At 39.6% G+C, this 24,895-nt stretch overlaps 1 protein-coding gene across 1 annotated transcript in view; it reads right to left on the bottom strand.

Moving 5' to 3' along the window:
* Nucleotides 1–18,982: 18,982 nt before the first annotated feature.
* The window catches only part of LOC103196551 (cytochrome b5 type B), a 40,052-nt gene continuing 34,139 nt past the window's right edge, over nt 18,983–24,895 (bottom strand). The window contains exons 4-5 of the mRNA XM_007940308.2: nt 21,973–22,001; nt 18,983–19,073 (exon numbers count right to left, since the gene is read on the bottom strand). Of these exons, the coding sequence (XP_007938499.1) occupies nt 18,983–19,073; nt 21,973–22,001 (120 nt within the window). The remainder of the gene's footprint in view (nt 19,074–21,972; nt 22,002–24,895) is intronic.

Genomic DNA, 24,895 nt, shown 5'->3' with positions numbered 1-24,895 from the left:
GTTCATGATTACATTCTTCCCAACCCAGTGGTTTCCTTGGAGTGGATCTTTCAAAGACTAAAATGCTCTCCAAGAATGTTGCTTGCAAAAGCCCTACAGACTCTAATCTGTTAGTTTTTATCCTGGTTTTCAATACTACTTGTGACTAGATTCTAAGATGAAGTCCTTTATTTGCAAGGCTTTGAGTCCTTTCCTTCTGAGTTGAAAGGAAAACTTTTTGGCAGTGATAGAGTGTGCTGGCCACACACTTAGAGACAGGAGGGCTTTACACAGAGCTTCTGAGAGTTTATAAAAAGAAAGCATATCCCTACAGCTTAATTTGGTTCCCTAATAAAAAGACCATAATATGTCATCCACAGCCTTCCAACTAAGATATAAACAGTTTGGAGGTCTGATTACAATCTAATATTTTTAAAAATAAGCTTTCTTTCAAAATTGAAGTATAACTTAAACTCAGAAAAGTATACAAATCTTAAGGGTACAACTTACAAAATTTTTCCAAAGTAGACACACCCATGTAGCCACCACCCAGATTAAAAGAACATTACCAGCATTCCAGAAGCCCCCCATCAAGCTCTCTCCCAGTCACTAACTACCCTCACTTGCCTCCCTAAAAGTAATCACCATAATTTTAATCTTATGACCTCCATATTTTTTATGTATCTGATGGCCCTGATAATTATCTCTGGAGGCTAGAGTTAATCAGTAACTAAGAGGATTGTTTCCCTATGAATCATTCCTTTTAAAAACAGTTTATCAGTAAGGATGCTTCCAGCTGCAAGTAACAGAAGTCTTAAGTTAAATGGCTTAAACAATAAGGAAATTGCTCATTCCCCCCATAAATGCAAGTCCTGCTGTAGGATGAACTTCAGGGGTGAGTTGGCAGCTTGTGTCAACAAAGACTCATGCTCTTTTCATCTTTCCACTTGGCCAACCTTGGCCTTTTCTTCAGTCTTAGCTTGGTAGCAGAACAGCCACACAGTTCTTTCTGGGGCACCCTCTTTGGAGACGAACCTGCTCCTCAGCAGATGTCTCCTCACATCCCACCGGTGAGAATTGGGTCACATGCCCAACCAGTCAAGGCAAGGCAAGGGGATTACCTCAATTGTCTTAGACATCATCTGGATTGAGACGGATGTTGAAAAGTCCACCCCAATGTCCCCCACAGAAAGCCATGACATTAAATGGAAAATGTCTGATTCCAGTAATTTATACAAATACTTTATATTACTAAGCAAAGGTTATAAAGAGTGGAGATTTGTGGCTGAACATACTGTTGGTGAATCAAGGTTAGAGGTAAGTAACTCTGTGAGGAAAGAATAAATTGACTGTGGCAAAGCAAACATAGCAGTTCTTGCCCTCTCTCTCTGAACATCAGTGATCCTTCCTCTCTGAAATGCCTGTTTGAGCATTGAGTTAGAAACTCATATTTTTTTAACTTATTGGGATGGTATGTGCTACAAGTTACGTTAAGCACAGGACATAATGTTTCAGTATAAACTTAGGACAAATCCTACCTCCTTACAAATCACATGATGGCATTCCACACACACAGGTAAGTGCTTTAAATGTTACAAGGTATGTGTGTCATGGCTCCTGAAGGACTCCAGGTTCCTTCAGTTACCTTAATGTTACTCACTGGCCACTTGAGTGTCCCCCTAAATGTTTTCTCAACCCCCAATTCTTCCTAAAGAATAATATAAATACTAGAGTCATACATGCACGTATGTATGCACAGGAGTCCGTGGGTGGTGCGAATGATTAATGCACTTGGCCGCTAACCGAAAGGTTAGAGGTTGGAGTTCACCTAGGGGTGCCTCAGAAGAAAGGCCTGGCAATTCACTTCTAAAAACTCAGCCCCTGAAAACCCCATGACACGCATGTTGCTGAGAGGGTCAACTCAATGGCAATGGCTAAGACACACACACACACACACACACACATCCCATTGCTTCTGAATTGTTTCCAACTCATAACAACCCTATAGGTCAGAGTAGAACCACCCCATAGAGTTTCAAGGGTGTTAATCTTACAGAAGCAGACTGCCTCATCTTTCTCCTGAGGAACTGCTGATGTGTTTAAAAGGTCAACCTATTGGTTAGCAGCCAAGTACTTTAACCCTGTGCCACCAAACCACACCCACTACCAATGAGTTAATTCCGACTTGTAGCAACCCTATAGGACAGAGCAGAACTGCCCCATAGGGTTTCCAAGGCTATAAATCTTTATGGAATCAGACTGCCACATCTTTCTCCTGCAGAGTAGCTGATGGGTTTGAGCCACTGACCTTTTGGTTACCAGCCACTGAGCCACGAGAGCTCCTCCTAGGTATATATACCTAGAAGATTGGTCAATCTTCTTCTGTAGTGATACTGCCTCAGAAACGCTAGGAGGGGTTGCTATGAGTTGGACCCAACTGGACAATAGTGAGTTTTATACACACACACACAAACACACATATGTATATACATATATCCCCCACACACACATCTTAAGGTAGCTGAGAATGTAACAAGGATGGGACTGTTTATATCCCTTTGTCAATGTATGTGCTGGTCACACACTGTCAGAATACTGGATGATACCTGTCAGAGGAATCTATCATCAAAGAAGATCTGGTGGAAAAGCTACACTCATCAGTGAAAGACAATCATAATAATGGTAGATACAAGAATAATATTCTTGAAATAGATGTTGTTGTTGTTGTTGTTGTTGTTATGTGCCATCGAGTCGGCCCCGACTCATAGCGACCCCTCCTTGGGTTTCCGAGGCAGTATCACTACGGAAGTAGGATTGCCCAACCAATGGTAAAATGTCTATGTCCATGGATGACAGAACAAGTAGTAGGTAGGATTTAAAGATAAGGTATCATGCTATATATGCATGTAATATTTGACACATATGTAAATGTATACTAATAATTTTTTATTTTATAAAAAAAGTTCTTAAATAATCATTCACAGTGGGTAAATACACAAATAGTATTATTCTCTCAGCACTGAAAAGAACAAATAAATACAAAGATAATTCTAATAGAAGAGTAATAAATCCATCATGTATCCTTCAGAAAAAAATTTACACAAAACTAATATTCCTAAGAGAGCTCTGGTGGCGTAGTGTCTAAGGCATATGACTGTTAACCAAAAGGCTGGCAAGGGTCAAACCCACCAGCCATTCCTCTGAAGGAAGGTTGGGCACTCTACTTCCGTAGAGATGATGCCTTGGAAACCCAAAGAGGGGTTGCTATGGGTCAGATCTGACTCGACGGCAGTGAGTCTGTTTGTTTGTTTTGTAATATTCCTAAGGAAATATTTTTTTCACAAACATATCTAATATTTTAACTGCTACTATGTTTATAAGGCAGCAACACAAATATAAAATATGACAATATCTAATACGTACAGTTCTAATAGGAAAATGTACATCAACAACAGACTTGATCCCAATGGGCCCAAACCTCATTTGGTTTTTTACTAAAGTAAAAACATAATTTCCTGTAATCATCAATCATTTTAGTTACTTTTACGATATCCAACAGCCATTCAATATCCCCTTGTTAGAATTCCAATTCTTTCTCAAGAATAGTGAGTCATATATAATAACTGTCAACCGAAAATGTATCTTTTATTTATAATCCAAGAGTAGCCCCCTTTTGCTTTTTTTGTGTAGGGTAGACCTTATTAAAAAGAGCTGAGCATTTTCTGATATCAAGGCCCAGTATGATTAAGGTTCTTCTACTGAGAATCCTAAATGTTATGAAGATGCCTCATTAATGTGCTCTATAAAGGTAAGATCAAGGATTTGGAGACTTTAAGAGGCATGTTCTTTTTTTTACCAGTCCAGCAGAGGGCACATTTTTCCCCATTGTTTTGCTATTAACTACCCAAACCAACCAATCAAATGTACTATAGCTACTATATATATAGGGCATTGCACTGGGTGCGGTGGAGGACCACAGAGTAGTGCACAATTCCAGCTCATAAAGAAACTCCAGTCTAGCTGGAAAGTCTAACACACGAACCAGCCAGGTGCCAAGGCATGACAATGGCCATATGACAGGCACTTAAGAGAAAAGAGAATTTATTGGGAGTGGACTGGACTAATTTGAGGATGCATGGAAAGAGTGCGACACGGGCTAGACTTTCAGTCTGGGTATGACTCAGCCGGGCCAACACGGCAAGCGCGCTGCACATCTGCAGTCACTCTTCATGCCTGGGGCAGGCACTGAATGCCAGTGTGACTCCCCTGCCCACTGAGCTCAGACACAACAGCAGGCAACCCAGACCAATCAACTGGAATCTGAACTTATAACAAAACTCACCTGGAGGTGGGGAGGAGGTGGATGGGGGTGTCAGATATTCTGGCTCATGGAACAGCACTCACAAGGGTAAAAGAGTCAGGGAAGAGCATGGTGAGAGTAGGAAACAGTATCAGTGACGTTTCTGTGGCGCCACAGACCTGGTTCTCATTACATGTGGGGGATATCCTGTAAAATGGAGATAATGATAGTAACCACCTCACCAGGTTGGTTGGGTGTTAGACACAGAATCACCCACATGCAGTGAGACTTGCAAGAGCCAAAATGCAACAGGATTGCCCTGTTTTCCTGGGTCTCGTGAGTTACCGCCTTTGATAGGGTCCAGTTTTACCACTTTTCTATCGTTTTAGTGGGAAACACTTGTTTTCTTTCTCTGACACCTTTCTGCCTTGCACAGGTTCCAGCTTTCATGGGTTTTACTGTAACAAAGCACTTTACAGAAATGAGGCAGGAGCAAAGGAGAGGTGCTAGAGCCAGAAAGCCTGGGTGCAGACTCTGACTCCACTGCTCAACCTGCTCTGTGCCATCAGGCAAACTATCTAAGTTTTCCATGACTCAGTTTTTATATAAAATGGGGGTGATGAAAGTACTAGTTAAAAAGTGCTACAGCTCTTCTGTTGAGAGACCAGCTCCTTCCCAGCCCTAGAGATTCCGTGTGGAAGGCTGCTCTGCTGGGCTAAGGGCTCCCGGCCTCCCTGCACCCTTTACTAACTCCTTCCTTGGAGAAACAAGTTATCTGATGGGTGAGTTTTGGGAAAAGGACTTAGCTCTGATCAGCCCCTACCTTCTCTCCTTTCTGCTGTTCCTTTGTGCTGGAAGTTGGAGCAGGGACAGGAATGCATAAGAGGAGACCTACAGTCTTCCAGTCTGGGCAGGAGCTAGGGTAAATCTGCCTTGTTCAGAGAGGAAGTGTTAGAAAACCTACTTGCCTGAGGTCTGAGCCGTGTCCTCTAACTTGGTTTCTACCAATAATAAAGAGCATTCTGATGTCCTCCTGTCAGACTATCTCAAAATAGGTACAGATATTAGCCAAGGGGGAGGGTGCTATTTAATGACTCTCTAAGACTCAACTGCTTCTAAAAAACATCCCTCATCCTTCCCAACTCTTTATCTACAGAAAAATGCTTTCAATTCTTAGCCTGGATTTGTCTTCATTTATCTATAGAACATGTTTACAGTGCTATTTCTAGAATCTTCAAACTTCACATAAAATTGAGTGTTTTCTTACAATCTCTCTGTTAAGACTGAAGTGATATGTATGCCTGTCCTCGGCTCATCTCCTAATAGAGTTCATCGCTTTTGTGAAGTATCTGCATTAGGATGATGTAAATGCATCTCTATGAGCACATTTCCCTTCTTTGGGTATCCATTTTCTCTGGAGTAAATAACTGCCTTTTTTTTACGTTTGCTTGTCCCTCCACCCCTGTTCTAATTCATTCCCAAAATCTCAGTATGATCAAAAACGTAGGAAATCTATCTGTTCCATTTTTTCCTTGAAGCTTTCTGTCCTGGAACCCTCCCTTCCTACACCCATTTGGACTGACTCTGTTCAATCACACAGTGTTGCCTTCCTGGGATTTCACTGGACCGTTCATTATCACAGGAATTGGCTTCACCTCTCCCCACCTCTTTCCTGAGTCCATCTACATACCTTCCTCTGACTCAGTTTATCCCTCCCTCCTTTTTTTTATACTCCCTGTTTTTGTGAAATAGATCCTTGGGTGGTCTACTACGAAAGGACACATAGGAGGAAATTTCTGAATACTTTGCATGCCTGAATGACTTTACTCTACCCTCATACTTGATCTGTAGTTTGACTGCATGTACGTGTCTAGATTAGGAAACATTTTCCTTTAGAAGCCATCGTTCCACTGTCTGCTGGCTTCAGTGGGGGCTGTTAAAGAGCCTTAAGATCCATTTTCTGGTTCTTTGTATATGAAGTTTTTTTTTTTCCTCCTCTTTGGAAGCTTTTAGGACAGTGGTTCTCAACTCTCACTATGCACCAGATTCACCTGAAACTGAGATTCTGTTTTAATTGATCTGTGGCAGGCCTGGAGACCTGTATTTTAAAAAATATTTCAAGGGGATTTCCATAGGTCACCAACAGTCAGAACTGAATTGATGACAACTAAACAACAATACAATTTCTACCCTCAGAGGTCACTGGTACTTCCATTCATGAGTTTTCTAGGGTTCTGTGGTATGATAAGGCATTTGGCTGCTAACCAGGTCAAGAGTTCACATCCACCACCTGCTCTGTGGAAGGAAGATGGGACAATGTAGTTCCGTAAAGATTTACAACCTCAGAAACCCAACGGGGGTAGCTATGACTTGGAATTGACTCAATGGCAGTGAGTTTGATTTTTTGGTTTGGTGGTGTGAACTGATTCCATTCTCATTGGCTTCCCTCCTATATTTGTTAGGAGGCACTTAAGTTTGTTTTCTACAGTCTTTTAGGACTATCAGCCTTTCACTTTCATTGTCCAAAAATTTCTGGAATGTCACTCTCATTTATTTTGTCTTTGTACATTTATAGATCTTTCATTTCTTACCTTCATCATTCTATGGCTTATGGAAGACAGCAGAGTTAAACAAGCTTGTTTAAGCAGAAACTCCTTACTAACAACAACAACAACATTATATTTTTAGGGTGGTCAGATCAATCTAAGTACCAATCAAGCATAAAATTCTATGAAATCAATCTCCCATGCAGAATAATAAAAAAAAATTCAGTGGAGCATAATTTCCCTCTCTTTAAGTATGAATTGTGGATGGTGACTTCCTTCCAAAAACGACAGTAAGGAACAGTATGGAAAGTTCCTTCCAAAGAGTAAATTCATAGTGGAAAAACCTGACAAACACTATACCTTAGCTAGGTGATCAAGGTTAACATCAACACTCATAAATCATGCTGATAGTATATAATCTTGATATATGATAAAAATGGCATTTTATCTCTGCGGTCTCCCTCATCAAAACCCACAATCTCAGTCTAATCATGAGAGCATAAGAAATATCCCAAAAGAGAGACATTTTACAAAGAATCAACCAATACTCCTCAAAACTGTCAAAACCAAAACTCACTGTCATTGAATCGGTTCCGGCTCATAGTGACCCCCACTGGGTTTCCAAGATTGTAAATCTTTATGGAAGGAGATTGCCCATCTTCCTTCTGCAGAGCAGCTGGTGGGTTTGAACTGCTGACCTTCTGGTTAGCAGCCAAATGCCTTATCCACTATGCCACCAGAGCTCCTTCAAAACTGTCAGGTCATCAAAAACAAGGGAAGTCCAAGAAACTGTCATAGTCAAGAGACGCCTATAGAGACATGACTACTACGTGTAACATGGTATCTGGAATGCGATTCTGGGACAGAAAAAAAGACATCAGGCAAAAAATAAGGAAATCTAAATAAAGTATAAAACCAAAAACACCAAACTCACTGCCATTAAATTGATTTTGATTCATAGTGATCCCCATTGCATTTCCAAGGCTATAAATCTTTATGAAGTTGATCACTTCATCTTCTTCCAGTGGAACAGCTTGTGGGTTTGAACCACTAACCTTGTGGTTAGCATCCAAATGCTTATCCACTTCGCCACTAAGCTTCTAAATCAAGGATGTTGTTGTTGTTATGTGCCGTCGAGTCAGACCTGACTCATAGTAACCCCTCCTTGGATTTCCAAGGCCGTATCACTACGGAAGTAGATTGCCCCATCTTCCTTCCGAGGAGTGGCTGGTGGGTTTGAACTGCCAGCCTTTTGGTTAGCAGTCAAGTGCCTTAGGCACAGTACTACCAGAGCTCCCAAATCAAGAATAGGTGTTCATTAACAATAATGCATCAGTAATGGTTGATTAATCATAACAAACGTACCACACTGATGTAGGAAGCTAACAGCCAGAGAAACTCGGTGTTGGCTTTATGGGAACACTCTGTACTTCTTGATTTTCCCATAAATCTAAAATTGCTCTAAAAAAACGTTTATTAAAATATTTCTGTAAAACCAATATAATTGGCAGCTTAATCTACTGGTAGAGAAAAGAGGATTGACTTGTGCGTATGCAAGAGTGGATGGAGTTTTTGGTTGTTAGCACCTTATGTGGGCAACACTGAGATTCACCTCAAAATTCTACCAGGGATAGTTAAGACAGTTCTGTAGCAAATTTAGCTCTGTGTTTAGGTACAGCAGGATAAACTACACCAAAACAGGAAATAACCTAACAGGGCTTTACTTAGCCCTTCCTAACCCAGGATAATGCAGGACACTTTGAGGAATGCTGAAGACCATTCCTTCAGAAGGCTTGCAGTCAGTTAATGAAGACACAGCTAAATATATAACCCTCCCTGCCAAGTCTCTGATTACAGTATCTACCCTGGGTAACTGCCTTCCCTATGGTCTCCATTCTTTCGAGCCTGTCCCCTTGATGGAACCAGCAGACAACACTATACTACCTTGCTTCTAGAAATTAATTTCCATTAGGTATTTAAACTGGACACTAATACACACCTTGGTTGTTATTGGCTTTCTGATTCTTGGTCCTAGTCCCTCGTGAGATCCAGCTGTGCTTCCTATCCTTGAGTTCTATTGAAGCCACTGATTCATAAATAGCAACTTCCTTTTTAATCTAAATTAGCTTAAGCAGGTTTCTGTATCTTACTCTATGACAATAATAAATGAGCTCAGAGTGTGTATGGGTATTTATTTTGTTTTAAATCAAGAATAGCCCTTCTTTCCAAAGATACATAGATCTGGTATAAAATAAATAGTTTCTGCCTTATGGGAGCTAAGATGTACTTGGACAGACAAGGTTCTCACAGGGCATTACCAAGGCAGGCATTACAAGGCTAAATAAGTTGAAGAGATCATAGTGGTCAGGATGTGCGTGTCTCAGGAAGCCAATTTGAACTAGCTTAAGAGAAAAAAATCTACTGATATATACATGAAGGGTCCAGAAGCAGAATTTAGTCCTAAACATAGGTCAATGAAGATATTTAAAGACACTTTACTAACTTATTTTGAAGAAAACAGGGGTAATATTTCAGGGTCTAGTTTTCTGACATGACAGAAAAGCACGAACAACAAAAGACTAAATAGAGAAACTGAACTTCATCAAAATTAAAAAGATTTGTGCATCAAAGGACTTTATCAACAAAAACAACTGACATGTTGTAAGAAATTTTGGGGAACCATATATTGAATTAGGATTTAATTTCCAGAATATATGTAGAATTCCTACAACTTAGGAACAAATGGCCCCATCAGAAAACAAGCAAAGGACTTGAATAGACATTTAACCAAAAAAGTTGGCCAACAGACACATGAAAAGATGCTCAATGTCATTAGTTATTAGGGACTAATGCAAATGAAAACAATGAGATACCATTCACCCCCACTAGAATGGCTCTGATTAGACTCCCCAAAAATAAGTGCTAGGGAGGATGGGGAGATATTGGAACCCTCATCCATTGCTGGTGGGATTGTAACATGGTGGACCCTGTGGAAAACATTCTGGTAGTGCCTCAAAAAGTTAAACATAGAATTACCATGTTGTTGTTGTTATGTGCCGTCGAGTCGGCCCCGACTCATAGCGACCCCTCCTTGGGTTTCCGAGGCAGTATCACTACAGAAGTAGGATTGCCCAACCTTCCTTCCGAGGAGTGGCTGGTGGGTTTGAACCGCCAGCCGTCTGGTTAGCAGACAAGTGTCTTAGCCACTATGCTACCAGAGAATTACCATAGGACCCAATAATTTTACTCCTAGATACAGACCCAAAATAACTGAAAGCAAGGATGCAGATACCTGTACAACGGTATTTACTGCAGCACTATTCACCAAATTGTAGAAACCACCTAAATGTTCAATAGATGAATGGATAAACAAAATGTAGTATACACATACTAGGAGGGAGCTCTGGTAGCATAGTGGCTAAAGGCACTTGATCTCATGGCTATTTCACTTATTCCTAACAAACATGAGTCCAAACAAATGTCTTTCCTTTTATGATAAGCCATGTTTTATGTTGGAAAGTATTTGCAATTTTTTATACCCGAGCTATGACTTAGAAGAAATGAGTGATTATACTCATCAACCAGATACTAACATTTCAAAGTTTAATAACATGTGGTTTTTCAATTTAGAGACATCCCAGGAATGGCCCAGATTATAAACAAATCAACTTTATTTCTCCCAAATGTTTTCTTACATGTTGGGTACATTTCTCTATCACAATACTCAAAAATCAAGAGGAACAGGGCTCAGGTGTTATTTTGTTATTTATAAAATAAAAAGTAAGAAAAAGTAGCTCAAAGGGGGCAAAACAGGGGTTAGGATGAGAACTAGGGAAACTTCCAAAATGAAAAAACCCTACTGCCATCAAGTCAACTGTAACTCATAGCGACTCTGCAGGACAGAGTGGAACTGCCCCAAAGGATTTCCAAGGCTATAAATCTTTAAGGACTGAGTCATCTTTCACCCACTGAGCAGCTGGTAGGTTCAAACCACTGACCTTTTTTGGTTAGCAGCCAAATGATTTAACCACTTTACTACCAGACTCCGTAAAATAGGGGTGGGGGGACAATAAAGAAAAAGGGAGTTATATTGGGAGTCCTGGAAAGCTACTTTCCTCATTATTCTTAGTTTAGACTCCCCCAGCCTCTACTTCTATTTCATGGGTAATTAAATCAGAGTGGGCAGTTTTGTGAAAAGATACATTTTTGTTGTGAATACCATCCTATCGTCCTGTATGGTATATACCACCTCCACACCTGAAAAACTTAAGAAAACCAGAAAAAAGATCTATCTCAAGAAAGAAGTAAGCTTTTTTAAACAATGAAATTTAAGCATCTGGTTTTGGTATTCTTTTCAAATTTTTTCACTTTGCAGGTTCACATGTTTTGGTTACAGGTTAGGACCAGGAGCACAAACCCTAGGAAACTGCTTTGAGACCAGCACTGGTGGATCAAAAATGCCATTGGTTAGTTAGACTGGTAACAAAAGGCATTTGTATTGTCATCATGTTGTGCTTTCTCCAATGAATTTAAGTCATCTCTTCATGACGTAACAATTTTGAAAGCTGGAAATGAGTTTGAAATCTACATGCCTGAAGTATAAAATTTCCATTTCTCAGATCTCCACATGATTTGTCCAGATCAGAAGCAGCTAGGAGCAAGTCAAGCAATTAACAATTCTTCTCTGGCATCATTAAACACAATATATTTACATATACTTTCTTCAGATTAAATTTTACCTGGGATCCTAGAGTAAGTGATGGGATGAAGTGAAGTTATGCAAGGACTTCTCCTCTGTGCTGTTCAAAGATTTCATCATTACTTCTCAACTCACTATCCTTTGTCTTTATGCTGCTTTAGGTGCTGTCACGCTGGCCCCAACTCATGGCAGTCACTTGTACAATGAAATGAAAGGCTGCCTGAGCCTGCACCAGCCTCATGATCAGTTGTCGATTAGACCATTATAATTCATAGGCTTTTCACTGGCTGGTCTTCTGAGGTAGATCAGTGGGCCTTTCTTTCCAGTTCACCCTCATCAGGAAGTTCCATTGAGACCTGTGCATCACGGCAACACGAAGGCGGCCGTGACAGTGAAGTAGTGCATCCCCAGTGCAATGTCTTGGCTGGAAATCCAATCTGTCTCTCACATGTAGACTGAACAATCTATGCCTCCTATCCTTTATAGGCTTTTTTTTTTTTAAATCAAGTTATTTCTGACAACATAGTTTAAGTTCTCGTTAACTGGCTTCTAGAAACTGTTTTGCAAGGGATGGGAGGGTCATTTCCAAGTTGTTTCTAGTGAAGTAATGTGATTCAATGCAACAGCCTAGATTTTTCAGGGACCCCTAAAACACTGGCGGTTTATCAGCATTTGGTAATTAAGAAAACAATTCTATGTTACTACCGATTCAATTTTATTAATCCTAGAGAAATGTCTTAGGCCAGGTTCTCTAAAGAAGCAAACTCAGTAAGCTGGCAGAGATAAGAAAAAAATGTATCTGTGAAAATGGCTCACACAGTTTAGAGGCTGGCAATTCCCAAGTTTGCGGGTCAAACGTCAAGCTGGAAGCTTTTCCTGACTCATGCAGCTGCAGGGGCTAATGAACCCAAGACTGGCAGGCAGTACAGCAGGCTGCTGACTCTGGTGGATAAGGAATCTAAGATCAGCAGGTAAAATGGTAGATTGTTGGCTCACAGGCTGTGAAGGCAATAATTCCAAGATCGGCAGGTAATACGGCAGGCCACTGGGTTCACCTCCTAAAACCATATGAAGATGAGCTAGATGCAGGCTCCAGATGCAACACAAAATGCAGGAATTTTCCCAGAATGTCCGTACATATATAAATAAAGGAAGCAGGCCACACCTCTGAGGAAACTCCCATTCAATGATCGGCTGTTCACAGCATATCCCACCTTACATTACATCTCAGCAGGGAACGACCACACCACAGCTGCTTCAACCACTCAGAATCATGGTCCAGGCATGCTGACAGTCTTAACTATCACAACAGAATAACTAGATATATTTGATAAACAGTAGCTATATCAGCCATATCATAATTTGGTATAGCTACAGTTTAATGCTTATATGGGAACCACTGACAATGGAAACTGAGAATTTTAGGAATAAACTTAAGTTAGTTTAAATTCTGGTTCCCCTTTTAGCAGCTGTGTGACAACCTAAGGCAAGTCAGATGGCTCTCTCAGGGATCTGTAAAATGTGGATACCCCTACCTACCTTGTAAAAATACTGTAAGGGTAAGGACAGAAATGCTTGTAAACTACAGTAAGTCTGCAGATGACAAACATCCAACTTACCAACAACTTGTACTTACTCTTTAATGTTAAGTAAATTTTTCTCACTTTGTCACCACAGAAAGAACCACGACTTACTGAGGTGCTTGCTAAGGGCAAAGGGAATATGGAATGGGTGGTGGAAGAGGGTAGTTTTAAATACCAGCTATAACCATGAGACCAGTTACAGAAATGAGGACTGGGATAATTAGGAGCATGTCCTTTCTTGTATGTGTGCATCAAATAATCTTGTTTTCTTCACTTATAAAACATAAGATGTAAACAGGAAAAATAAATTTCTCTCATCTTGAAATGATTGAACCAACCCCTACTTGCAACAAATTCTTCATCACACGTATTTTCACTTGCTCCACGTGCAGCTTTTAAATCACTGAAAAGGTTTCAAGCCTTTTCTTGCACTAAAAAAATCCAAAAACCAAACTCATTGCCAGAGTTGATTCTGACTCACAGTGATCCCTGATAGTTTTCCAAGTCTGTAAATCTTTACGGAAGCAGAGAGCCTCATCTTTCCTCCTCAGAGTGGATGGTGGGTTCAAACCACTGACCTTTTGGTTAGCAACTAAATGCCTTACCACCAGAGCTTCTTTCTTGCACTAAAAACCAAAAATGAAACCCACAGCCATGGAGTAGATTCCAACTCATAGTGACCCCCACTGGGTTTCCAAGGCAGTAAATCTTTACGGACGTAGATTGCCCAGTCTAGCTTCCATGGAGTGGCTGCTGGGTTTGAACCACCAACCTCCTGATTAGCAGTCAGATGCCTTAGGCACTGTGCTACCAGAGCTCCTTTTTTTGCACTAAAGTCAGTCAAATAAGAACCACACGCACCAGTTCTGAGTTACCTACAAATCTGACTTAAAGACACACTTAGGAACTGGATGCTCCTGTTTCCTCTGAAAAAGAACTCCAGCCACTCCTTAATGCTTCCTGAAATAATTAAGTCTTTAAAATGTGATATATGCAATTACGCTGAATGGGCCTTGAAGCACAAAGTAAAGCATAGTTAATTAACGTTGGGTTAACACCATCAATCACCAGCAATTCAGTAGATGGGGTTCCTATTTCTTACCTTAAATTTACATAATTGGAATCACAATCTTCTATCTCAGGTTTTTATGAATCAACCGAGATTTGTCAGGCACCCTACACAAGCTCAGCATCAGGAAGAACCGCTGTGACAATGAATTCTTAATAATACTGAAGAGTAAACCTAAGATGCTGATGTTAGTAATAGCAATGGTGCTGCCCATTCCTGTCAGCAGTCCTCAGTTCATGTGAGTGAAATGACCAAGTCCTAATAAACAAGGCCTCATCGGTAAGGACAGTATGCTCCACAGGTAATTAGAAAAGTGATTTATTTTCTTTGTTTTATTAACACAGTCACTAGAATGTCAATCTCACCGTTTAATTTTCCCAACATCTTAGTTACTTCCAAGGAAAACAATCATTTGAAGACTGGAAAGCAGATAACAAAATGTTACTACCTTGTACATTGGCATCTCCTTACCAGATGGTTTCAGGAAAAACAAAAACCCCTATATGTAGTTTCCACCTCACCTGCATTAATATACCATGTCTTGATTTTTGCATCTCACAATTATCAGGGGAGCAACTCCCCTCACGTGAAGAGAGTAGCCAGAATCATGAAAAACCACACAACTCCCCATCAAGTTATGCTGCTGTTGTTATGTGCCATCAAGTTGGATCCAACTTATAGCGACCCCTCCTTGGGTTTACTAAGACAGTATCATTATGGAAGTAGATTGCCCAACCTTCCTTCCGAGGAATGGCTGGTGGGTTTGAACCAACCTTCTGGTTAGCAGTCATGTGCTTGGGCACTACACTACCAGGGCTCTTATACTAAAGACAAAATGCAAATAGACACAGGTGACGTTCAGGCTTCTCAAATTCTCTTCTTCCAGAACACCTGAGGATTATTACTGAGCCGACACTTTTACTTAAAAACTTTTTTTTTTTTTTTAAATAACTGTAGTTTTTATAATATTGCCACTTACAGCTATAAATTTTTTTTTTTTTTTTTTTTAAATAACTGTAGTCAGGGCAAGAAAAGGAAAACAGTATCTTTATTGTGTATAGTTCTAACAAACACTCACTGTGCACATTCCAGCAGAAAGAGACAAAGATCTTTGTTTGAAATATGCTGAAATAAAAGAGGTAAGCAAACTTCATTATTGAATACACATAAGGAATGTTAATATTACTAATTCACAGTCAAGGGTGAAACAAAAAAGAAAAAGAAAGTTAAATAATTTTAATTATGTTTTGCCCAAAGAGCAAGTCTAGGATATAAACCAAAAAACCCAAACTCACTGCCTTGGAGTCGATTCCAACTCATAGCTACCCCTCCCTGGGTGTGGAAAAAGAGCAGATACTAAAACTCATGAAGAAGCTGGATACAGAGCAGGTAAGACTTGAGCAACATGCCTCTACTTCTTTGGGACCTCCCTCCTATATCACCCCCACAAATTCCAAGCCTAGCTCTTTCAGAACACAGCAGCCATATGTGACCAAACTCCCCCCCCCCATTACTTCTGTGATATTTGGCAAAAGAATGAGATTTTTTTTTTCATCAATTTCTTACTGAGACAAGACACGTCTGAATCCACTTCTCCTGGGGTAGGAGGTAATGAGCATTAAGGTTCTGCATTTTCAATCTCCTAAAATGGAATTTCACCATATAGTATCACTTGAGATTTGAAGCATGAGGTGCCACAAAGCAATGATAAGACCAGGCCTGTGAAGCATTTTTCACTGCTCCACATCAGAACTAAATGAACATAAACCTAACAACGTTCCCAGTTCCCAACACATATATTTATGACAACTGCTTAAAGAACTTCACAGGCTCAAAGTTTAGGTTCCAACAGACTGTTTCCAGTAGAGAAGTCACACGAGCACTAAACACAATGCAAACTTTGTCCTCACCATTTTCTTGTCTTTACAAATCAGAAGTCACTTGAAAACTGAAAACAATTGCTGTGAGACAGGGGCCGGGACAGAGAGCTGGCGCCAACACCCCTATTTCGGTGGCACCGATTCCCCCTCCCCCTCCTTTCATATCCCCCAGCCATTCCCGAACACTGCCGTGTGCAGCAGCAGTCTTCCTCAGGAAGAAACCAAACTCCCCAGAGACAGCGCCAGAAGGACCGTCAGCCACCAGGGACTGGCTCCACAGGCTCTGCAGAGTGGTTTCCACCTCCGCCAAAGCCGAGACTGTCTCAGAACTCAAGTCTCCTTCTAAAACAAAAGCCTAAAGCCGAGACTGTCTCAGAACTCAAGTCTCCCTCTAAAACAAAAGCCTATTTCCATGGCTTTGGCTAACACATTCTATTACCCTATTGTTGAGAATACCTTTCACCTGGCTGTTTATGGAGCAACACAATCATAGTCAATGGACCCAAAAGCAGTTTTTATAATACAATGGGACATCATATTAGCAGTCGTTCAAAAGAAACTCTGGATATTGGATGCACTTCAGGGATGCCAGAGACAAAGTCTGAAAATTTCTCCCTGTGGCTAAGTGAAAACAAGATCGGATACAAACAGGAAAAGAACCAATATGAAATAGAAAAAAACTGGTGTTTTACCCTAAAAATATCAAAAACACCAATTTTACTTACGACTATCATTTTTAAGCATTTCTTATAAGCCAGATGTTTTTCATTCAATTCTGGAGACTCACAACACACTTTACAATTCATCCAAGTGATCTGCTGGCTTAGTTTTCTCTTGAATGCTCCCTTTTCCAACTCCTCCCTTCTGTTCTTACCTCTACCCCAACATGGCCCCACATGGTCATGAAATTTAATTCTTACAGCAAGGACACACTGCTATTCCAGCAACCCTTCCTCGCCTTCAGACTGTGGAGCCTCAGCAGTCCCACCACTTTCATTACATAACCAATTTGTTAAAACAGTAAATTGCCTTAGAGTAGCATCTTATTACACATACAAAACTTTCATTCTAAAGATAAATGTTTGACTATACCCGTATCCTTGTATATAAAAGTCAATGAGAAATCCTTTAAAATTATGCCAAAATGGCCTATTTAAGCATGCAAATACAAGATTAATATTATTTTGATGAATTCTGAATTCATTCAACTGCTAAATCACAGGACACAAGACCTTGGTTGAACTGCTTCTTAAATAGTTTGGATAGGCAGACACTGGTTTGCTGGGCAGCTTCCTGTCTCCTCAAGTCGCTGGCAAGCTGAACGGGGGAGGAGACACTAAGCAGGGACCGTGGTCCTTTCTGAACCAAGCTGCTCCCTGCTGGACAGGACAACAACTCAGAGGCAGACTGGTAATCCTTAAAGGATGGGGAGAAAAATCACCACCTATGACAGAAAACAGCCAGGGTCCTGTCTCCTCAGGTGCCTCCACAGGGAAGAGAGAATCAAATATGCCAGAGAAATGCCGAACCAAGAAGAAACAGTAACTGAACTCTAAATATAACCTACTCCCCAAGGAAACACACATCCAAGAAAAAACACCCACATTTTTATTATTTTTGAACAAAATCAAAAGTTGGAGCCACAGAGGTAAGAGATTGGTGGGACACATTCCCTAATGATCTTATGGCTTTCAAATGCCATTTTACTACACAAGGTATTTCACTGGGGGGAACAGGAGATCCAATACAGAACCTTTGATCAATGTGAGTTTTAATTTTGTAAAATCGGTAATCTAGTAATTACTCATCAAAAAAAAAAAAAGCAGCAAAAATCCCTGGTAAAGCTTTATAGACATAATTATGAATTTTTATTTTACCAATAAAAGATGACTAAAACCAAAAAACCAAACTCATTGCTGTTGAGTTGGATATGACTCATAGTGACCCCTCCTTAGGTTTCTGAGGTGGTATCATTACAGAAGTAGATTGCCCAATCTTCCTTCCGAGGACTAGCTGGTGGGTTTGAACTGCCAGCCTTCTGGTTAACAGTCAAATGTCTTAGGCACTACGCCACCAGACCTCCTTAAAAGATGGCTGGGGAGGGGGGTGGCTAGAAGGTCAAACTGAAGGGAAGGCTGAAGTTCTTGGTGCTTTTACTAAACTCCTGAAATAGTTAGGAATTCACCAGACCCTATCATTCCAATTCATCCCACCTTTTCCTCTGCCTCTCCCCACTCCCAAGAAACAAAAGGAAGCTTACTTTTGTCCAACACCATTTGGGAAAAATAGGGGCTGGACTTGGGTGGGAAATGCCACCTGCTACACTAGCTTGGGAGGGAGCACAAAATAACCAGATAGTGGGGTCTGGTTTTAACAAATATCAGCAAGGAATAAGATCATCTGGCAGTGGTATTTAAAGCAGCAGGTACACACAGCACAAATTAAATCTCTTAGATGAGCAAGACAAATAAAATTACATCAGAATTTTTAAAAAACTATTTACTTAAAAGTAAAATGGAAGAAGAAAACTTTCAAAATCAGAGTTTGCTGCCTCACTAAGAATGTCTAATACGCATTTAAAATATTGGAGATCAGGCATTCTTACCACAGGGCAATGTAACACAATACGTGAATTATAATTATTAACAAAAAGTTTTGAAAAGTTAAGGTATTTGTAGAAAGTAGTGAAGGAAGGAAACACTGCCAAGGACACAGAAAAAGTAAGCAGATGCTTTGGGAGTGAGGCTCAGAGATGGAGGACAACAGTCGCAGGTCTGAGGTGCAAGTCTGGACAGGCAACTTGGCTCCAAGGGGGAAGAACACAACTGGCAGGATTCGAAAAAGGGGCATTACTGCAGCCCCCAAATCAAGTCTCTGTTTTCCACTCCCAAGGTGGACGTGCTTTCCAGATTCCAACAAGGTCTCCTCAGGAGGATCTGCTTTCCGACGTGTAGTAACGATACAGGAAGCCTAAGAGAATAGCGCCTATGATGGGAAAAACCCAGTATGACCAGCAACTAGACATGGGGGAAAAAAGCAATGAAGTTGTGAACATTTCATACCAAACATTTGCTATCTTTCAACACTCACATCTTAATATTCTTATGGGCAAAGAGTTCTGATTTACTTTGGGAAATTCAAGTGCTTTTATCACACAGTAGTTGATGTGGGAAACAAAACATATTTGGATTGGATTGACAATATTAAGCAACAACAAAAAAATAAAATTTAAAAGCTGAATATATAGCATGACATCAGAAACAATTACATACACACACACACACACACACAGAGCCAGCTAAAAAACTATTGCAAAGACTTTTCTTAGGAGTGTCAAGACAATAATCATTCTCCTTAAAATAAGTGTTTACTAACACTGCTGGTTTTAATGTGTAACTCTTCCATAATCCAAATGACCTGGCTGTGCCTCTATTTAAGACCTATGCAGCCTTGGTATTAAAAGGTTTTGAAGTCAATGAAACTGGCTGAGGTTCAATAATAATACCAGTTACTCTCTTTGCCTAAACATGCCTAGCATTTCGTACTTCAGGATGGCAGAAGGCTGCCCTAGACAAGTTATAAGTGTCAGCCAGCGAGCTTTGCTTAACAACAACACAAAGGCAAGCTGGCGTATGTTACAACACGGCACATGAGAACTTTGAAGTAATCTCTCCATTAAGACCAATGAATTCAAACCTCTTGGAGAAGAAACACACACACACACACACACACACACAACTACCATTCGAAAGTAGGATTCTTGAGAAAACACTGAAGAGAAATTCTTCCCTACAGAAGACTGCTTACAGGTGATGGGGAATGTGTGAACACCACTTTTCTACAACTCTTCATAATAGTCAACTTCTACCAAAGATAGAAAGGGGAAACCCATTTAAAATGCACCAAAGGAGACTGAGTGCATCACCAATAACAGTAACTTCCTGGCTATGAGACAGAACTCTTGGAGATTCATCCAGGTTATTGCATGTAGTTGTAAGTCATTCATTTATTTATTAAATAGTATTTTACTCTGTTTCTGGTGGAAGTTTACACAGCAAATCAGGCTCCCGTGTGACAATTTATACATAAATTGTTCACTGGCATTAGTTACATTTTCCACAATCTATCAAGTCTTTTTTAATTCTATTTTGGTTGTTCATATAGTGGGTTTTTCTTTTTTAATTTTGTTCTCATTGATGAGAATGTACATAGTAAAGATTCATTTATTTTACTGCTCTGCAGTATTCCACTGTATGACTAGGCCAGAATTTATTCACTCATTTTATCAATGAATGGACATCTGGGTTATTCCAGTTTCTGATTATACAGAATGCGGTGCCGTGAATAGTCTGGTACACGAATACACATTTCTGTTGCATGTATCTCTATGGATGGAACTATTGAGTCAAAAGTTATTTACGTGGTCAAATTTACTACAGAATGTCAAATTTATTTTCCAAAATGATTGTACCCATTTATATCTCTGCTAGGAGAACTTATAGAGTCTTGGTGATCAACTTTCTTACCATTCCAATTTTTTCAAAAAGTCTGAAATTTGCCAGTCTGGTAGGTGTGGAACATACCTTGTATTTTAATCAGCATTTTCTCTGTTGACTAATGAGATTAAATCTTTTTCTCATATTCTTATATTTGATTCTTCTGTAAAATAACCTTTTTTTAAGTCTCTGTCTCATACTCTTTTTTTTAATGTGTATGGCAAATACACACGCAACAACTTGCCTCTGAGTTTTGTTGGTTTTTTAAATCAGTTTGCAGGAACTCTGTATGTAGTCCGCGTAATAATCCTCAAATCAATTTTATGTACAGCATAAATGTATTGCAAGTTTGTGGCTTGTAGTTTCAAAGCCTTTATGGAGGATTCACTGAGCAGAAGTCTTTGATATTTGGGAAGTTGAATTCACTAGTTCTTTTTAAGTTTGCACTTTTTATGCTCTGTCCATTACCTCAAATAAACAAGAATCAATAGTTTCATGGGGAAAAGAAAAAAGATTTTTCTTTTTCTCTAAATGCTTGAAGTAGGATCTCAGAAAAGATAAAACAGATAAATGGTCTACATAATCCCTATAAAGATCAGCCAAGGATTTCACAGGCATCTCAAGAAGACACTTCAAAAAATGAAAACAAACAAGAAAAAAAAAAACAGTTGCTGTGAGTCACGTTTCATGGAACTCATGGCGACCCCACATGCTACTGCATAGAACTGGGCTCCACAGGCTGGGACCTTTCAGAAACAGACCGCCCCGCCTTCCTCCCGAGACACTCTGTGGGTTGGAACTGCCAACATTTCAGTTAGCAGTACAGTGCTTAACATTTGCTCCACCCAGGGAGCAAATATACTTAAGGGATGGCAATTTATACCCTTCAGAGCTATTATTTTACTGATACTACTGGCAAGAGATATATTTTAAGTAACCCCCTGAGAAAACCCAAATGCTCAAATATGACCATAATGCATAACTTTTTTGTTCTGTAAAACACACTGATAGTACCTTCCTTACAGAGTGGTTGTGAGGATTAAATGAGATTAAGTTTTGTGTGGATGTCACTTAGCTGGGCTGAGCTGCAGACGCTGGGGGCCTGACTGGCTTCACTTAGCAGCTAGTGCCTTGTCCATGCATACCGGCCCCTCACAGAGTGTGACTCCAATTTATGTCACAATACAACTTAAAAATTACTCAACACATGAACCTTGAGATTATTCAAAATGGACGAAACTGTAAAAATTATTTTCACTACTGTTAAGGAACTACTGAAAATTTGTAACGACTTTTTGGCCAAAAAAGAATTAGCTATCAAACTGTCCTCTTAAATTATGTTCTACATGCATATTTATGGAAGAATCTCTTGTCAGACATCATAAAGAGTTTAAGGAAGTTTGATAATGGGATACTCTACCTTTTGCACGCATTATTTGTCGGAGTGTCCTGAGGAAGGTGCATATATTCAAAAACAAGAAACAGACAAAAGGAAAGAAGATTAACACAGCTTACATAAATAATCTCGAATATCCATATAAACTCTGTAGCTGATAACAATTTCTACCTTTCATGAGTTTTGATATCTATGAATCCGTAAGCAATAGGTGGACTGGGACTTTCATTTCCGATAATATACTGGTATACTCTGGTGAAGAGCCACTAATGAAAACATAAAGAAACGACCTACACATTTTTAGACATTAAAAAAATGCTAATAAACGCTATTGAATTGGAGTCGTCTGAAGTCACAAGGCTATGTCTGGTTCAGTTGGGCTTGCCAATGGCAGTGGCCGAGATCACATTTTCTGAAAATACATTGAAAAAAAAAAAGTATCTTCTATGGTAACTGCAAAATGTTAATAGATCATGCAGATGGCTGCCTTATGGCTTACAGAAATGAACTGGTTTACTCTTTGAGGTCATACTAATTATGATTAAAGACTTTAGAGCTTATTTCACAATGAAAATGGAGAGAATGAAATTAAGGAAAAGAAAATAATCAAACAAACTTAAAAACAAAATTATGGCAGTATTTGTACTAATACATGCTAAACTATGGATGAAGTTTGAAAACATTATGCTAAGGAAAGAAGCCAGTCACAAAAGGCCACATATTACATAATTGCATTTACTGTACATGAACTATCCAGAAAAGGCAAATCTGCAGAGGCAGAAAAGCAGATTATCAGTTACTAAGGTTTTAGGGGAGGGAAGGTACAACGAAAAGTGACTGCTAATGTGCATGGGGTTTCTTTGTGGGGGGATAAAAATGGTCTATAATTGATGGTGGTGATGGCTGCACAACTCTTGTGAACATACTAAAACCCAGTGATTTGTACATTTTAAATAGGTCAATTGTATACTATCTGAATTACATCTTAATAAAGCTATTATTGGGAGCTCTGGTAGCATAGTGCCTAAGGCATTTGACTGCTAACCAGAAGCTGGCGGTTCAAACCCACCAGCCACTCCTCAGAAGGAAGATGGGGCAATCTACTTCTGTACTGATACTGCCTCAGAAACCCAAGGAGGGGTCACCATGAGTTGGGTCTGACTTGACGGCACCTAACAACAACAACAAAGCTATTATTAAACTTTTTTTTTTAACTCAATTTAACTAAATATCAAATGAAGTTATTGACTCCATTAATTGGCTGTATAGTACAATAGGCCTGCTAAGCTACCTTCAGAAGACAATAACCAATTAGCATAGGTTATTGCGGCCCAAAATAGGACCTTTGCCGACATGTAGATGTATGCCAGGATATGAATACAGAATGTGAACTCTGATTAACCACACATTTTAATAATCTTCATGAATTTCTAGAAACCACACAAAAATCCAAAAACCAAATCTACTGCCGTTGAGTCAATTCTGACACATAGCATGGGACAGAGCAGAAAACTGCTCTATAGGGTTTCCAAGGCTGTAATTTTCACAGAAGCAGACTGCCACATCTTTCTGCTGCATAGTGGCTGCTGCGTTTAAACCACCGACCTTTTGGTTAGGAACTGAGTACTTAACTACTGTGCCACCAAAGCTCCTTAGAAACCATACATACTGGCCCGGATATCAGTCTGTGAATGAGTTTTAATTTCAAATATCCAAACACTGTCATGCAAATGAATACATGCTCAAAACCTGAAAGAAATTAGCCTACAGGCAAGTAAAACTCCTAATACAAGGTTTTAAGTAAACCATACGAATATACCACTCTAGTTCTCTAAGACTTCCATTACACTATATGGGACATTTCTGCTAGAAGAGTATGAATTAGGTTAACTACAATGTGTTGCAGGTCAATCTTTGAGAAGTACAGTAGATGTTACTGCCTCATATATCTGGGAGGGTGGTAATAATAGTGATGTTGTGCATCAAATTAATGTATAATGTTGCCTTTTTAAATACTCCATTAAAGCAGTCACACAAAACACTGAATTCCATGAAGATACTGTCAACACTTTTATGCTTTATATACATATAGACCAATGATTTATAAGAATTTTAAAAATATAGTTACTATCAATAAAACTGGGATAATTTGAAAGGTTTACATGAGAGCAATAAGGGGGAACATACGTATCAAGATGTTTCACCTATAATATTACATTAAAAACCATGCAGTTCATATAAACGGATTGTCTAGCTTTCAAATCTTTTGGATTCTTTTACAACCAGAAGCTCTGGACATGTGCTAACCAGAATAAAACTTAAACAACACAGGAAGCAACCAAGAGGAAGAAGGGAGAGTGTAAGCACAGTGACAATCAAGATGACAACATGCTGAAATCATTCACACAGTTTATAACAAATAATGAGAAACATACATGGAGTTTTCTGAACTAATAAATCTCCAGAATGCCTCTTTTTTAACATCAATCCATCCCTGGAGGCACAAAGATCAACTTGCCTAACATACTAGAGAAAAGAGAAGAGAAAGAGGTATACATATCCTTTAAGATACTGACTGCCAAATAACTGCCAAAGTACAGTGACTCCGCTTTTAATCAACTATAATGACGGAGTTGTTTAAGGCACTGCTTTTAGCAGCCAAGTCCTTCAGCCAAGCTTGGAAAGAAGCCAAATAAATTATTTTTAATTTTAGAAAATTAAAAGGTTCTATTAACACATAACCTTCCCTCACCTCCACCCTTCCGCTCCTTCTATGCACAGCTCCCCATCCTCATTTCCATTCCAAAGCTCTGCCGCTGATCTAACGAATGCCTAAGTGAAATTCCTTCAGTTTAAGCCTGGCTTTAACTTATCCCTTCAGGTGTTCAGGGCTATCTGGCTGGTTATGATCTTGCCCAGATCTCAATTTACATGCAAGAATTTTGGT

This window comes from Orycteropus afer, unplaced genomic scaffold, assembly GCF_000298275.1.
Source record: "Orycteropus afer afer isolate SDZICR_OR568_19922 unplaced genomic scaffold, OryAfe1.0 scaffold00067, whole genome shotgun sequence".
Lineage (NCBI taxonomy): Eukaryota > Metazoa > Chordata > Mammalia > Tubulidentata > Orycteropodidae > Orycteropus > Orycteropus afer.
This window is presented reverse-complemented; position numbering and strand designations above follow the sequence as displayed.